This window comes from Lampetra fluviatilis, unplaced genomic scaffold (genome assembly GCF_964198595.1).
Source record: "Lampetra fluviatilis unplaced genomic scaffold, kcLamFluv1.1 SCAFFOLD_743, whole genome shotgun sequence".
In the NCBI taxonomy this organism is placed as follows: domain Eukaryota; kingdom Metazoa; phylum Chordata; class Hyperoartia; order Petromyzontiformes; family Petromyzontidae; genus Lampetra; species Lampetra fluviatilis.
In genome coordinates this window covers 35,001-51,267 of record NW_027620493.1, presented here as the reverse complement: position 1 = coordinate 51,267, position 16,267 = coordinate 35,001, and the positions used below count along the sequence as shown (strand labels likewise).

The window sequence follows — 16,267 nt, the reverse complement described above, 5'->3', positions numbered from 1 at the left end:
ATCAACAACATCATCATCATCAACAACATCAACAACATCATCAACATCAACAACATCATCATCATCATCAACAACATCACCAACATCATCAACATCAACAACATCATCATCATCACCAACATCACCAACATCATCAACATCATCAACAACATCATCATCATCAACATCAACATCACCAACATCATCATCATCATCAACAACATCATCATCATCAACATCAACAACATCATCAACATCATCAACATCATCATCATCATCAACATCATCAACATCATCAACAACATCATCAACATCAACAACATCATCATCATCATCAACATCATCAACAACATCAACAACATCATCAACATCAACAACATCATCATCATCATCAACATCATCAACAACATCAACAACATCATCAACATCAACAACATCATCAACATCATCAACATCATCATCAACATCATCAACATCATCAACAACATCATCATCATCAACATCATCAACAACATCAACAACATCATCAACATCAACAACATCATCATCATCATCAACAACATCACCAACATCATCAACATCAACAACATCATCATCATCACCAACATCATCAACATCATCAACAACATCATCATCAACAACATCAACAACATCATCAACATCATCATCATCACCAACATCACCAACATCATCAACATCATCAACAACATCATCATCAACAACATCAACAACATCATCAACATCAACAACATCATCATCATCATCACCAACATCACCAACATCATCAACATCATCAACAACATCATCATCAACATCATCATCAACATCATCATCAACATCATCATCAACATCATCATCAACAACATCAACATCATCATCAACATCATCAACATCATCATCAACATCATCAACATCATCATCAACATCCTCCCCCACTCCCCCCCACTCCCCCCCCTCCCCCCACCACCCACTCCCCCCCCACCCCCCCCCACTCCCCCCCACTCACCCACCCACCCCCCCCCACCCGCCCACCCCCGCCCACCCCCCCACCCCGCCCACCCGCCCACCCGCCCACCCGCCCACCCGCCCACCCGCCCCACCCACCCGCCCACCCCGCCCACGCCGCCACACCGCCCACCCGCCCACCCGCCCACCCGCCCACCCGCCCACCCGCCCCACCCGCCCACCTCCCCACCCACTCACCCACCCCACCCACTCACTCACTCACCCACTCACCCACCCACTCACCCACTCACCCACCCACTCACCCACCCACTCACCCACACCACTCACCCACTCACCCACTCACTCACCCACCCACTCACCCACTCACTCACCCACTCACCCACCCACTCACCCACCCACTCACCCACTCACTCACCCACCCACCCACCCACTCACCCACCCCACCCACTCACCCCACCCACCCACTCACCCACCCACCCACCCACTCACTCACTCACCCACCCACTCACCCCACTCACCCACCCACCCACCCACCCACCCACTCACTCACCCACCCACCCACCCACCCACCCACTCACCACCCACCCACCCACCCACCCACCCACCCACTCACCCACCCACTCACCCACCCACCCACCCACCCACTCACTCCCCCACTCACCCACTCACCCACCCACTCACTCACCCACTCACCCACCCACTCACCCACCCACTCACCCACTCACTCACCCACCCACCCACTCACCCACCCACCCACTCACCCACCCACCCACTCACCCACCCACCCACTCACCCACCCACCCACCCACCCACCCACTCACTCACTCACCCACCCACTCACCCACTCACCCACCCACCCCACCCACCCACTCACTCACCCACCCACCCACCCACTCACCCACCCACCCACCCACTCACCCACCCACTCACCCACCCACCCACCCACCCACTCACTCCCCCACTCACCCACTCACCCACCCACTCACTCACCCACTCACCCACCCACTCACCCACTCACCCACCCACCCACCCACCCACCCACTCACCCACCCACTGACCCACCCACCCACCCACCCACTCACCCACCCACTCACCCACCCACCCACCCACTCACCCACCCACTCACTCCCCCACTCACCCACTCACCCACTCACCCACCCACTCACCCACTCACCCACCCACCCACCCACCCACTCACCCACCCACCCACTCACCCACCCACCCACCCACTCACCCACCCACCCACTCACCCACCCCACCCACCCACCCACCCACTCACCCACCCACCCACCCACTCACCCACTCACCCACCCACTCACCCACTCACCCACCCACCCACCCACCCACTCACCCACCCACCCACCCACTCACCCACCCACTCACAAGGTCTCTGTGTAGCACCCAGTTCGAGTGGAGGTAGTGGATCCCATCGAGGATCTGGTACAGGAGGCTCTCCCCCCCCACTCCCCCCACTCCCCCCCCACTCCCCCCCCACTCCCCCCCACTCACCCACCCACTCACCCACCCACTCACCCACTCACCCACCCACCCACCCACTCACCCACCCACCCACCCACTCACCCACCCACTCACCCACCCACTCACCCACCCACTCACCCACTCACCCACCCACCCACTCACTCACTCACCCACTCACCCACCCACCCACTCAATCACCCACTCACCCACCCACTCACCCACCTACTCACCCACCCACTCACCCACCCACTCACCCACCCACTCACCCACCCACTCACCCACCCACTCACCCACCCACTCACCCACCCACTCACAAGGTCTCTGTGTAGCACCCAGTTCGAGTGGAGGTAGTGGATCCCATCGAGGATCTGGTACAGGAGGCTCTCCCCCCCCACTCCCCCCACTCCCCCCCCCACTCCCCCCCCACTCACCCACCCACTCACCCACCCACTCACCCACTCACCCACCCACCCACTCACCCACTCACCCACCCACCCACTCACTCACTCACCCACCCACCCACCCACTCACCCACCCACTCACCCACCCACTCACCCACCCACTCACCCACTCACCCACCCACCCACTCACTCACTCACCCACTCACCCACCCACCCACCCACCCACCCACCCACTCACCCACCCACCCACCCACTCACCCACTCACCCACCCACCCACTCACCCACCCACCCACTCACCCACCCACTCACCCACCCACTCACCCACCCACTCACCCCCCCACTCACAAGGTCTCTGTGTAGCACCCAGTTCGAGTGGAGGTAGTGGATCCCATCGAGGATCTGGTACAGGAGGCTCTTGACCATCCCACGGGGCAGCTGGACGGGCTTTTTGTTGGCCTTGGAGGCACGGTGGAACTTGATGATGTGCTAGCAACAACAACAACCGAAACAACAACAACAATAATCAGCACAACAACAACAACTCACTCAGTCACTCACTCAGTCACTTAGTCACTGAACCAATCACTCACTCAGCCACTCACTCACTCAGCCACTCACTAACTCAGTCATTCACTCACTCAGTCATTCACTCACTCAGTCATTCACTCACTCAGCCACTCAGTCACTCAGCCACTCACTCACTCAGTCATTCACTCACTCAGCCACTCACTCACTCACTCAGCCACTCACTCAGCCACTCAGTCACTCAGCCACTCACTCAGCCACTCACTCACTCAGCCACTCACTCACTCAGCAACTCACTCAGCCACTCACTCACTCAGTCATTCACTCACTCAGCCACTCACTCACTCAGTCATTCACTCACTCAGCCACTCAGTCACTCAGCCACTCACTCACTCAGTCATTCACTCACTCAGCCACTCACTCACTCACTCAGCCACTCACTCAGCCACTCAGTCACTCAGCCACTCACTCAGCCACTCACTCACTCACTCAGCAACTCACTCAGCCACTCAGTCACTCACTCAGCCACTCACTCACACTCACTCTCACTCACACACGCAGCCACTCACTCAGCCACTCATTCACCCACTCACTCACTCCAGCCACTCACTCACACACTCACTCACTCACTGACTCACTCACTCACACTCACTCACACACTCACTCATTCACCCACTCACTCACTCAGCCACTCACTCACTCACACACTCACTCACTCACTGACTCACTCACTCAGCCACTCACTTACTCACACACTCACACACTCACTGACTCACTCACTCACTGACTCACTCACTCAGCCACTGACTCACTGACTCACTCACTCAGCCACTCACTCACTTACACACTCACTGACTCACTCACTCACTGACTCACTCACTCACACTCACTCACACACTCACTCACACTCACTCACACACTCACTCATTCACCCACTCACTCACTCAGCCACTCACTCACTCACTCACACACTCACTCACTCACTCAGCCATTCACTTACTCACACACTCACACACTCACTGACTCACTCACTCACTGACTCACTCACTCAGCCACTGACTCACTTACTCACTCACTCAGTCACTCACTCACTTACACACTCACTGACTCACTCACTGACTCACTCACTCACTCAGCCACTCACTCACTCACTCACACACTCACTCACTCACTCAGCCACTCACTCACTCACTCAGCCACTCACACACTCACTGACTCACTCACTCACTGACTCACTCACCCACCCACTCACTCACTCACTTACCCACCCACCCACCCACTCACTCACTCACTTACCCACTCACTCACCCACCCACCCACCCACCCACCCACCCACTCACTCACCCACCCACTCACCCACCCACCCACCCACTCACCCACCCACCCACTCACTCACTCACCCACCCACCCACCCACTCACCCACCCACCCACTCACTCACCCACCCACCCACTCACCCACCCACCCACTCACCCACCCACCCACTCACCCACCCACCCACCCACCCACTCACCCACTCACTCACTCACTGACTCACTCACTCACTCACACACTTACTGACTCACTCACCCACTCACCCACTCACCCACTCACCCACCCACTCACCCACCCACTCACCCACCCACCCACTCACCCACCCACCCACTCATCCACTCACCCACTCACCCACCCACCCACTCACCCACCCACCCACTCACTCACCCACCCACTCACCCACCCACCCACCCACCCACTCACCCACCCACCCACCCACTCACCCACCCACCCACCCACTCCACCCACTCACCCACTCACTCACCACTCACCCACCCACCCACCCACCCCACCCACTCACCACTCACCCACCCACCCACCCACTCACCCACCCACCACCCACCCACCCACCCACTCACCCACACACCCACTCACCCACCACCCACCCACTCACCCCCCACCCACCCACTCACTCACCCACCCACTCACCCACTCACCCACCCACCCACCCACCCACTCACTCACCCACCCACCCACCCACTCACCCACCACCCACCCACCCACCCACCCACCCACACACTCACTCACTCACCCATCCACCCACTCACCCACCCACCCACTCACCCACCCACCCACTCACCCACCCACCCCACCCACCCACCCACTCACTCACTCACCCACCCACCCACTCACCCACTCACCCACTCACTCACCCACCCACCCACTCACCCACCCACTCACTCACCGACCCACTCACCCACCCACTCACACACCCACTCACCCCACCACTCACCCACCCACCCACCCACCCACTCACCCACTCACCCACCCACTCACCCACCCACTCACCCACTCACCCCACCCACTCACCCACCCACTCACCCACTCACCCACCCACTCACCCACCCACCCACCCACTCACCCACCCACTCACCCACCCACTCACCCACCCACTCACCCACCCACCCACCCACCCACTCACCCACCCACCCACCCACCCACCCACTCACCCACTCACCCACCCACTCACCCACCCACTCACCCACCCACTCACCCACCCACCCACCCACCCACTCACCCACCCACCCCCCACCCACTCACCCACCCACCCACCTCACTCACCACCACCCACCACCACCCACCCACCCACCCACTCACCCACCCACCCACTCACCCACTCACCCACCCACCCCTCACCCACCCACTCACCCACTCACCCACCCACCCACTCACCCACCCACCACCCACCCACCCACCCACCCCACCCACTCACTCACCCACTCACTCACCACTCACCCACCCACTCACCACTCACCCACCCACTCACCCACCCACCCACTCACCCACCCACCCACCCACCCACCCACTCACCCACCCACCCACTCACCCACCCACCCACTCACCCCACCCCACCCACCCACCCACCCCACCCACCCACCCACCCACCCACCCCACTCACCACCCACCACTCACCCACACCCACTCACTCACCACCCACTCACCCACTCACTCACCCACCCACTCACCCACTCACCCACCCACCCACCCACCCACTCACCCACCCACCACACCCACCCACTCACCCACCCACCCACCCACCCACCCACTCACTCACCCACCCACCCACTCACCCACCCACCCACTCACCCACCCACCCACTCACCCACTCACCCACCCACTCACCCACCCACCCACCCACCCACCCACTCACCCACCCACCCACCCACCCACCCACTCACCCACCCACCCACTCACCCACCCACCCACCCACCCACTCACCCCACTCACCCACTCACTCACCCACCCACCCACCCACCCACTCACCACCCACTCACCCACCCACCCACCCACCCACCCACTCACCCACCCACTCACCCACTCACTCACCCACCCACCCACCCACTCACCCTCTCACTCACCCACCCACCCCACCCACTCACCCACCCACTCACCCACCCACCCACCCACTCACCCACCCACCCACCCACCCACCCACCCACTCACCCACCCACCCACCCACCCACTCACCCACTCACCCACCCACCCACCCACCCACTCACCCACTCACTCACTCACCCACCCACCCACCCACCCACCCACCCACTCACCCACCCACCCACCCACTCACCCACCCACCCACTCACTCACCCACCCACTCACCCACCCACTCACCCACCCACTCACTCACTCACCCACCCACTCACCCACCCACCCACCCACTCACCCACCCACCCACTCACCTAACCCACTCACCCACCCACTCACCCACTCACTCACCCACCCACCCACCCACTCACCCTCTCACTCACCCACCCACCCACTCACCCACCCACCCACCCACTCACCCACCCACCCACCCACCCACCCACTCACCCACCCACTCACTCACCCACCCCACTCACTCACCCACCCACTCACCCACCCACTCACCCACCCACTCACTCACCCACCCACTCACCCACCCCACCCACTCACCCACCCACTCACCCACCCACTCACCCACCCACCCACTCACCCACCCACTCACCCACTGACTCACCCACCCACCCACTCACCCACCCACTCACCCACTCACTCACTCACCCACCCACTCACCCACCCACTCACCCACTCACCCCACCCACCCACCCACTCACCCACTCACCCACCCACCCACCCACTCACCCCACTCACCCCCACCCACCCCACCCACCCACTCACCCACCCCACCCACCCACCCACTCACTCACCCACTCACCCACTCACCCACTCACTCACTGACTCACTCACTCACACACTTACTGACTCACTCACTCACTCACTCACCCACCCACCCACCCACTCACCCACCCACTCACCCACTCACCCACCCACCCACCCACCCACTCACCCACCCACTCACCCACTCACCCACCCACTCACCCCACCCACCCCACCACCCACCCCACCCACTCACCCACCCACTCACCCACCACCCACCCACTCACCCCACCCACTCACCCACCCACCCACCCACCCACTCACCCACCCACACACCCACCCACCCACTCACCCACCCCACTCACCCACTCACTCACCCACCCACTCACCCACCCCACTCACTCACCCACCACCCACCCACCCACCCACTCACCCACCCACTCACCCACCCACCCACCCACCCCACCACCCACCCCACCACTCACCCACCCACTCACCCACCCACTCACCCACCCACTCACCCACTCACCCACCCACTCACCCACCCCACCCACTCACCCACCACCCACCCACCCACCTCACTCACCCACTCACCCACCCACTCACCCACCCACTCACCCCACCACCCACCCACTCACCCCACCCACCCACTCACCCACCACCCCACCCACTCACCCACCCCACCCACCCACCCACTCACCCACCCACTCACCCACCCACCCACTCACCCACCCACCACCCACTCACTCACCCAACTCACCCACTCACTCACCCACCCACTCACCCACCCACTCACTCCACTCCACTCACCCACCCACCCACCCCCCACCCACCTCCCCACCACTCACCCACCCACCCACTCACCCACTCACCCACCCCACCCACTCACCTCACCCACCTCACCCACCCACTCACCCACCCACTCACCCACTCACCCACCCACTCACCCACCCACCCACTCACCCACTCACCCACCCACCCACTCACCACCCACTCACCCACCCACTCACCCACCCACTCCACCCACTCACCCACCCACTCACCACCCACCCACTCACCCACCACCCACACACCACTCACCCACTCACCCACCCACTCACCCACCCACTCACCCACTCACCCACCCACTCACCCCCACTCACCCACCCACCACCCCCCACCCCTCACCCCCACCCACCCACTCACCCACCCACACCCCACCCACCCCCCACCCACTCACCACTCACCCACCCACCCACTCACTCACCCACCCACTCACCCACTCACCCACCCACCCACTCACTCACCCACCCACCCACTCACCCACCCACCCACCCACTCACCCACCACCCACCACTCACCACCCACTCACCACCCACCCACCCACTCACCCACCCACCCACCCACCCACCCACTCACCCACTCACTCACCCACCCACTCACCCACCCACTCACCCACCCACCCACTCACTCACCCACCCACTCACCCACTCACCCACCCACCCACTCACTCACCCACCCACCCACTCACCCACCCCACCCACTCACTCACCCACCCACTCACCCACTCACCCACCCACCCACTCACTCACCCACCCCACCCACTCACCCACCCACCCACTCACCCACCCACTCACCCACCCACCCACTCACCCACCCACTCACCCACCCACTCACACCACTCACCCACTCACCCACTCACTCACCCACCCACTCACCCACTCACCCACCCACCCACTCACTCACCCACCCACCCACTCACCCACCCACCCACTCACCCACCCACTCACCCACCCACTCACCCACCCACCCACTCACCCACCCACTCACCCACTCACCCACCCACCCACCCACTCACTCACCCACTCACCCACCCACCCACTCACGCACTCACTCACTCACCCACCCACCCACTCACCCACCCACCCACTCACCCACCCACCCACCCACTCACCCACCCACCCACTCACCCACTCACCCACCCACTCACTCACCCACCCACCCACTCACCCACCCACTCACCCACTCACCCACCCACCCACCCACCCACTCACCCACCCACCCACCCACCCACTCACCCACCCACCCACTCACTCACCTACTCACCCACCCACCCACCCACTCACCTACTCACCCACCCACTCACCCACCCCACTCACCCACCCACCCACTCACCCACCCACCCACTCACTCACTCACCCACTCACCCACCCACTCACTCACCCACCCCACTCACCCACTCACCCACCCACTCACCCACCCACTCACCCACCCACTCACCCACTCACCCACTCACCCACCCACCCACCCACCCACCCACCCACTCACCCACTCACCCACCCACCCACTCACCCACCCACCCACTCACCCACCCACCCACCCACTCACTCACCCACTCACCCACCCACTCACCCACTCACCCACCCACCCACTCACCCACCCACCCACTCACCCACTCACCCACTCACCCACTCACCCACCCACCCACCCACTCACCCACCCACCCACCCACCCACCCACTCACCCACCCACCCACTCACTCACTCACCCACTCACCCACCCACTCACCCACCCACTCACCCACTCACCCACTCACCCACCCACTCACCCACCCACTCACCCACCCACTCACCCACAGGTCGTGCTCTGCGTAGTCGAACAGGAGCCACACTTTGCGTTCGGCGTGCGACAGGAAAACTTTCTGCAGAGCAATCACGTTGGGGTGCTTCAGCTCCCGCAGCAGCTAGTGGGGGGTGACACGGTGGGTGACACAGTGGGTGGGTGAGTGGGTGAGTGAGTGAGTTGGTGAGTGAGTGAGTGAGTGAGTGGGTGGGTGAGTGAGTGAGTGGGTGGGTGAGTGGGTGGGTGAGTGAGCGATCACGTTGGGGTGCTTCAGCTCCCGCAGCAGCTAGTGGTGGGGGGGTGACACAGTGGGTGACACAGTGGGTGGGTGAGTGGGTGGGTGAGTGGGTGAGTGGGTGGGTGGGTGAGTGAGTGGGTGAGTGGGTGGGTGAGTGAGCAATCACGTTGGGGTGCTTCAGCTCCCGCAGCAGCTAGTGGTGGAGACACGGTGGGTGACACAGTGGGTGGGTGAGTGGGTGGGTGAGTGGGTGAGTGGGTGGGTGACACACTGGGTGGGTGAGTGGGTGGGTGAGTGGGTGAGTGGGTGGGTGAGTGAGTGAGTTGGTGAGTGGGTGGGTGAGTGGGTGAGTGGGTGGGTGACACACTGGGTGGGTGAGTGGGTGGGTGAGTGGGTGAGTGGGTGGGTGAGTGGGTGAGTGAGTGGGTGACACACTGGGTGGGTGAGTGGGTGGGTGAGTGGGTGGGTGAGTGGGTGAGTGGGTGGGTGGGTGAGTGAGTGAGCGATCACGTTGGGGTGCTTCAGCTCCCGCAGCAGCTAGTGGTGGGGGGTGACACGGTGGGTGACACAGTGGGTGGGTGAGTGGGTGGGTGAGTGGGTGAGTGGGTGGGTGACACACTGGGTGGGTGAGTGGGTGGGTGAGTGGGTGAGTGGGTGGGTGAGTGAGTGAGTTGGTGAGTGGGTGGGTGAGTGGGTGAGTGGGTGGGTGACACACTGGGTGGGTGAGTGGGTGGGTGAGTGGGTGAGTGGGTGGGTGAGTGAGTGAGTTGGTGAGTGGGTGGGTGAGTGGGTGAGTGGGTGGGTGACACACTGGGTGGGTGAGTGGGTGGGTGAGTGGGTGAGTGGGTGGGTGAGTGGGTGAGTGAGTGGGTGACACACTGGGTGGGTGAGTGGGTGGGTGAGTGGGTGGGTGAGTGGGTGAGTGGGTGGGTGGGTGAGTGAGTGGGTGAGTGGGTGAGTGGGTGGGTGAGTGAGCGATCACGTTGGGGTGCTTCAGCTCCCGCAGCAGCTAGTGGTGGGGGGTGACACGGTGGGTGACACAGTGGGTGGGTGAGTGGGTGAGTGAGTGAGTTGGTGAGTGAGTGAGTGAGTGGGTGGGTGAGTGAGTGAGTGGGTGGGTGAGTGGGTGGGTGAGTGAGCGATCACGTTGGGGTGCTTCAGCTCCCGCAGCAGCTAGTGGTGGGGGGTGACACAGTGGGTGACACAGTGGGTGGGTGAGTGGGTGGGTGAGTGGGTGAGTGGGTGGGTGGGTGAGTGAGTGGGTGAGTGGGTGGGTGAGTGAGCAATCACGTTGGGGTGCTTCAGCTCCCGCAGCAGCTAGTGGTGGAGACACGGTGGGTGACACAGTGGGTGGGTGAGTGGGTGGGTGAGTGGGTGAGTGGGTGGGTGACACACTGGGTGGGTGAGTGGGTGGGTGAGTGGGTGAGTGGGTGGGTGAGTGAGTGAGTTGGTGAGTGGGTGGGTGAGTGGGTGAGTGGGTGGGTGACACACTGGGTGGGTGAGTGGGTGGGTGAGTGGGTGAGTGGGTGGGTGAGTGGGTGAGTGAGTGGGTGACACACTGGGTGGGTGAGTGGGTGGGTGAGTGGGTGGGTGAGTGGGTGAGTGGGTGGGTGGGTGAGTGAGTGAGCGATCACGTTGGGGTGCTTCAGCTCCCGCAGCAGCTAGTGGTGGGGGGTGACACGGTGGGTGACACAGTGGGTGGGTGAGTGGGTGGGTGAGTGGGTGAGTGGGTGGGTGACACACTGGGTGGGTGAGTGGGTGGGTGAGTGGGTGAGTGGGTGGGTGAGTGAGTGAGTTGGTGAGTGGGTGGGTGAGTGGGTGAGTGGGTGGGTGACACACTGGGTGGGTGAGTGGGTGGGTGAGTGGGTGAGTGGGTGGGTGAGTGAGTGAGTTGGTGAGTGGGTGGGTGAGTGGGTGAGTGGGTGGGTGACACACTGGGTGGGTGAGTGGGTGGGTGAGTGGGTGAGTGGGTGGGTGAGTGGGTGAGTGAGTGGGTGACACACTGGGTGGGTGAGTGGGTGGGTGAGTGGGTGGGTGAGTGGGTGAGTGGGTGGGTGGGTGAGTGAGTGGGTGAGTGGGTGAGTGGGTGGGTGAGTGAGCGATCACGTTGGGGTGCTTCAGCTCCCGCAGCAGCTAGTGGTGGGGGGGTGACACGGTGGGTGACACAGTGGGTGGGTGAGTGGGTGGGTGGGTGAGTGAGTGGGTGGGTGAGAGGGTGAGTGAGTGGGTGAGTGGGTGGGTGAGTGGGTGGGTGAGTGAGTGAGTTGGTGAGTGGGTGGGTGAGTGGGTGAGTGGGTGGGTGACACACTGGGTGGGTGAGTGGGTGAGTGGGTGGGTGAGTGGGTGGGTGACACACTGGGTGGGTGAGTGGGTGAGTGGGTGGGTGAGTGAGTGAGCGATCACGTTGGGGTGCTTCAGCTCCCGCAGCAGCTACAGCGGTGGGGGGTGACACGGTGGGTGACACAGTGGGTGGGTGAGTGAGTGAGTGGGTGAGTGAGTGGGTGGGTGGGTGGGTGAGTGGGTGGGTGAGTGGGTGGGTGAGTGAGTGGGTGAGTGAGTGGGTGACACACTGGGTGGGTGAGTGGGTGGGTGAGTGGGTGGGTGAGTGGGTGAGTGGGTGGGTGAGTGAGTGGGTGGGTGGGTGAGTGGGTGAGTGAGTGGGTGGGTGGGTGAGTGGGTGGGTGAGTGGGTGAGTGAGTGGGTGAGTGAGTGAGTGGGTGGGTGGGTGAGTGGGTGAGTGGGTGGGTGAGTGGGTGAGTGAGTGGGTGAGTGAGTGAGTGGGTGAGTGGGTGAGTGGGTGGGTGAGTGAGTGGGTGGGTGAGTGGGTGAGTGGGTGGGTGGGTGAGTGAGTGGGTGGGTGAGTGGGTGAGTGAGTGGGTGAGTGAGTGAGTGGGTGAGTGGGTGAGTGGGTGGGTGAGTGAGTGAGTGAGTTGGTGAGTGAGTGGGTGAGTGAGTGAGTGAGTGGGTGGGTGGGTGGGTGAGTGAGTGGGTGGGTGGGTGGGTGAGTGAGTGGGTGAGTGAGTGAGTGGGTGGGTGGGTGAGTGGGTGAGTGGGTGGGTGAGTGGGTGAGTGAGTGGGTGAGTGAGTGAGTGGGTGGGTGGGTGAGTGGGTGAGTGGGTGGGTGAGTGAGTGAGTGAGTGAGTGGGTGAGTGAGTGAGTGGGTGGGTGGGTGAGTGGGTGAGTGGGTGGGTGAGTGGGTGAGTGAGTGGGTGAGTGGGTGAGTGGGTGGGTGAGTGAGTGGGTGAGTGGGTGGGTGAGTGGGTGAGTGAGTGGGTGAGTGGGTGGGTGAGTGGGTGAGTGAGTGGGTGACACACTGGGTGGGTGAGTGGGTGGGTGAGTGGGTGAGTGGGTGGGTGAGTGGGTGGGTGAGTGGGTGAGTGAGTGGGTGACACACTGGGTGGGTGAGTGGGTGAGTGAGCGATCACGTTGGGGTGCTTCAGCTCCCGCAGCAGCTAGTGGTGGGGGGTGACACGGTGGGTGACACAGTGGGTGGGTGAGTGGGTGGGTGGGTGAGTGAGTGGGTGGGTGAGAGGGTGAGTGAGTGGGTGAGTGGGTGGGTGAGTGGGTGGGTGAGTGAGTGAGTTGGTGAGTGGGTGGGTGAGTGGGTGAGTGGGTGGGTGACACACTGGGTGGGTGAGTGGGTGAGTGGGTGGGTGAGTGGGTGGGTGACACACTGGGTGGGTGAGTGGGTGAGTGGGTGGGTGAGTGAGTGAGCGATCACGTTGGGGTGCTTCAGCTCCCGCAGCAGCTACAGCGGTGGGGGGTGACACGGTGGGTGACACAGTGGGTGGGTGAGTGAGTGAGTGGGTGAGTGAGTGGGTGGGTGGGTGGGTGAGTGGGTGGGTGAGTGGGTGGGTGAGTGAGTGGGTGGGTGGGTGGGTGGGTGAGTGGGTGGGTGAGTGGGTGAGTGAGTGAGTGAGTGAGTGAGTGGGTGAGTGAGTGGGTGGGTGGGTGAGTGGGTGAGTGAGTGGGTGGGTGGGTGAGTGGGTGGGTGAGTGGGTGAGTGAGTGGGTGAGTGAGTGAGTGGGTGGGTGGGTGAGTGGGTGAGTGGGTGGGTGAGTGGGTGAGTGAGTGGGTGAGTGAGTGAGTGGGTGAGTGGGTGAGTGGGTGGGTGAGTGAGTGGGTGGGTGAGTGGGTGAGTGGGTGGGTGGGTGAGTGAGTGGGTGGGTGAGTGGGTGAGTGAGTGGGTGAGTGAGTGAGTGGGTGAGTGGGTGAGTGGGTGGGTGAGTGAGTGAGTGAGTTGGTGAGTGAGTGGGTGAGTGAGTGAGTGAGTGGGTGGGTGGGTGGGTGAGTGAGTGGGTGGGTGGGTGGGTGAGTGAGTGGGTGAGTGAGTGAGTGGGTGGGTGGGTGAGTGGGTGAGTGGGTGGGTGAGTGGGTGAGTGAGTGGGTGAGTGAGTGAGTGGGTGGGTGGGTGAGTGGGTGAGTGGGTGGGTGAGTGAGTGAGTGAGTGAGTGAGTGGGTGAGTGAGTGAGTGGGTGGGTGGGTGAGTGGGTGAGTGGGTGGGTGAGTGGGTGAGTGAGTGGGTGAGTGGGTGAGTGGGTGGGTGAGTGAGTGGGTGAGTGGGTGGGTGAGTGGGTGAGTGAGTGGGTGAGTGGGTGGGTGAGTGGGTGAGTGAGTGGGTGACACACTGGGTGGGTGAGTGGGTGGGTGAGTGGGTGAGTGGGTGGGTGAGTGGGTGGGTGAGTGGGTGAGTGAGTGGGTGACACACTGGGTGGGTGAGTGGGTGAGTGAGCGATCACGTTGGGGTGCTTCAGCTCCCGCAGCAGCTAGTGGTGGGGGGTGACACGGTGGGTGACACAGTGGGTGGGTGAGTGGGTGGGTGGGTGAGTGAGTGGGTGGGTGAGAGGGTGAGTGAGTGGGTGAGTGGGTGGGTGAGTGGGTGGGTGAGTGAGTGAGTTGGTGAGTGGGTGGGTGAGTGGGTGAGTGGGTGGGTGACACACTGGGTGGGTGAGTGGGTGAGTGGGTGGGTGAGTGGGTGGGTGACACACTGGGTGGGTGAGTGGGTGAGTGGGTGGGTGAGTGAGCGATCACGTTGGGGTGCTTCAGCTCCCGCAGCAGCTACAGCGGTGGGGGGGTGACACGGTGGGTGACACAGTGGGTGGGTGAGTGAGTGAGTGGGTGAGTGAGTGGGTGGGTGGGTGAGTGGGTGAGTGAGTGGGTGGGTGGGTGGGTGAGTGGGTGGGTGAGTGGGTGGGTGAGTGAGTGGGTGGGTGGGTGGGTGAGTGGGTGAGTGAGTGGGTGAGTGAGTGAGTGAGTGAGTGGGTGAGTGAGTGGGTGGGTGGGTGGGTGAGTGGGTGAGTGAGTGGGTGGGTGGGTGAGTGGGTGGGTGAGTGGGTGAGTGAGTGGGTGAGTGAGTGAGTGGGTGGGTGGGTGAGTGGGTGAGTGGGTGGGTGAGTGGGTGAGTGAGTGGGTGAGTGAGTGAGTGGGTGAGTGGGTGAGTGGGTGGGTGAGTGAGTGGGTGGGTGAGTGGGTGAGTGGGTGGGTGGGTGAGTGAGTGGGTGGGTGAGTGGGTGAGTGAGTGGGTGAGTGAGTGAGTGGGTGAGTGGGTGAGTGGGTGGGTGAGTGAGTGAGTGAGTTGGTGAGTGAGTGGGTGAGTGAGTGAGTGAGTGGGTGGGTGGGTGGGTGAGTGAGTGGGTGGGTGGGTGGGTGAGTGAGTGGGTGAGTGAGTGAGTGGGTGGGTGGGTGAGTGGGTGAGTGGGTGGGTGAGTGGGTGAGTGAGTGGGTGAGTGAGTGAGTGGGTGGGTGGGTGAGTGGGTGAGTGGGTGGGTGAGTGAGTGAGTGAGTGGGTGAGTGAGTGAGTGGGTGGGTGGGTGAGTGGGTGAGTGGGTGGGTGAGTGGGTGAGTGAGTGGGTGAGTGGGTGAGTGGGTGGGTGAGTGAGTGGGTGAGTGGGTGGGTGAGTGGGTGAGTGAGTGGGTGAGTGGGTGA

General features: G+C 62.5%; 1 protein-coding gene across 1 annotated transcript in view; it reads right to left on the bottom strand.

The window, feature by feature from the left end:
* Positions 1-3,171: 3,171 nt before the first annotated feature.
* CDK19 (cyclin dependent kinase 19) overlaps positions 3,172-16,267 on the bottom strand; it is a gene marked incomplete at its 3' end in the record, with an annotated part of 19,138 nt that continues 6,042 nt past the window's right edge. The window contains exons 4-5 of the mRNA XM_078884570.1: positions 10,114-10,224; positions 3,172-3,312 (exon numbers count right to left, since the gene is read on the bottom strand). Coding sequence (XP_078740696.1) covers positions 3,172-3,312; positions 10,114-10,224 — 252 coding nt within the window. The remainder of the gene's footprint in view (positions 3,313-10,113; positions 10,225-16,267) is intronic.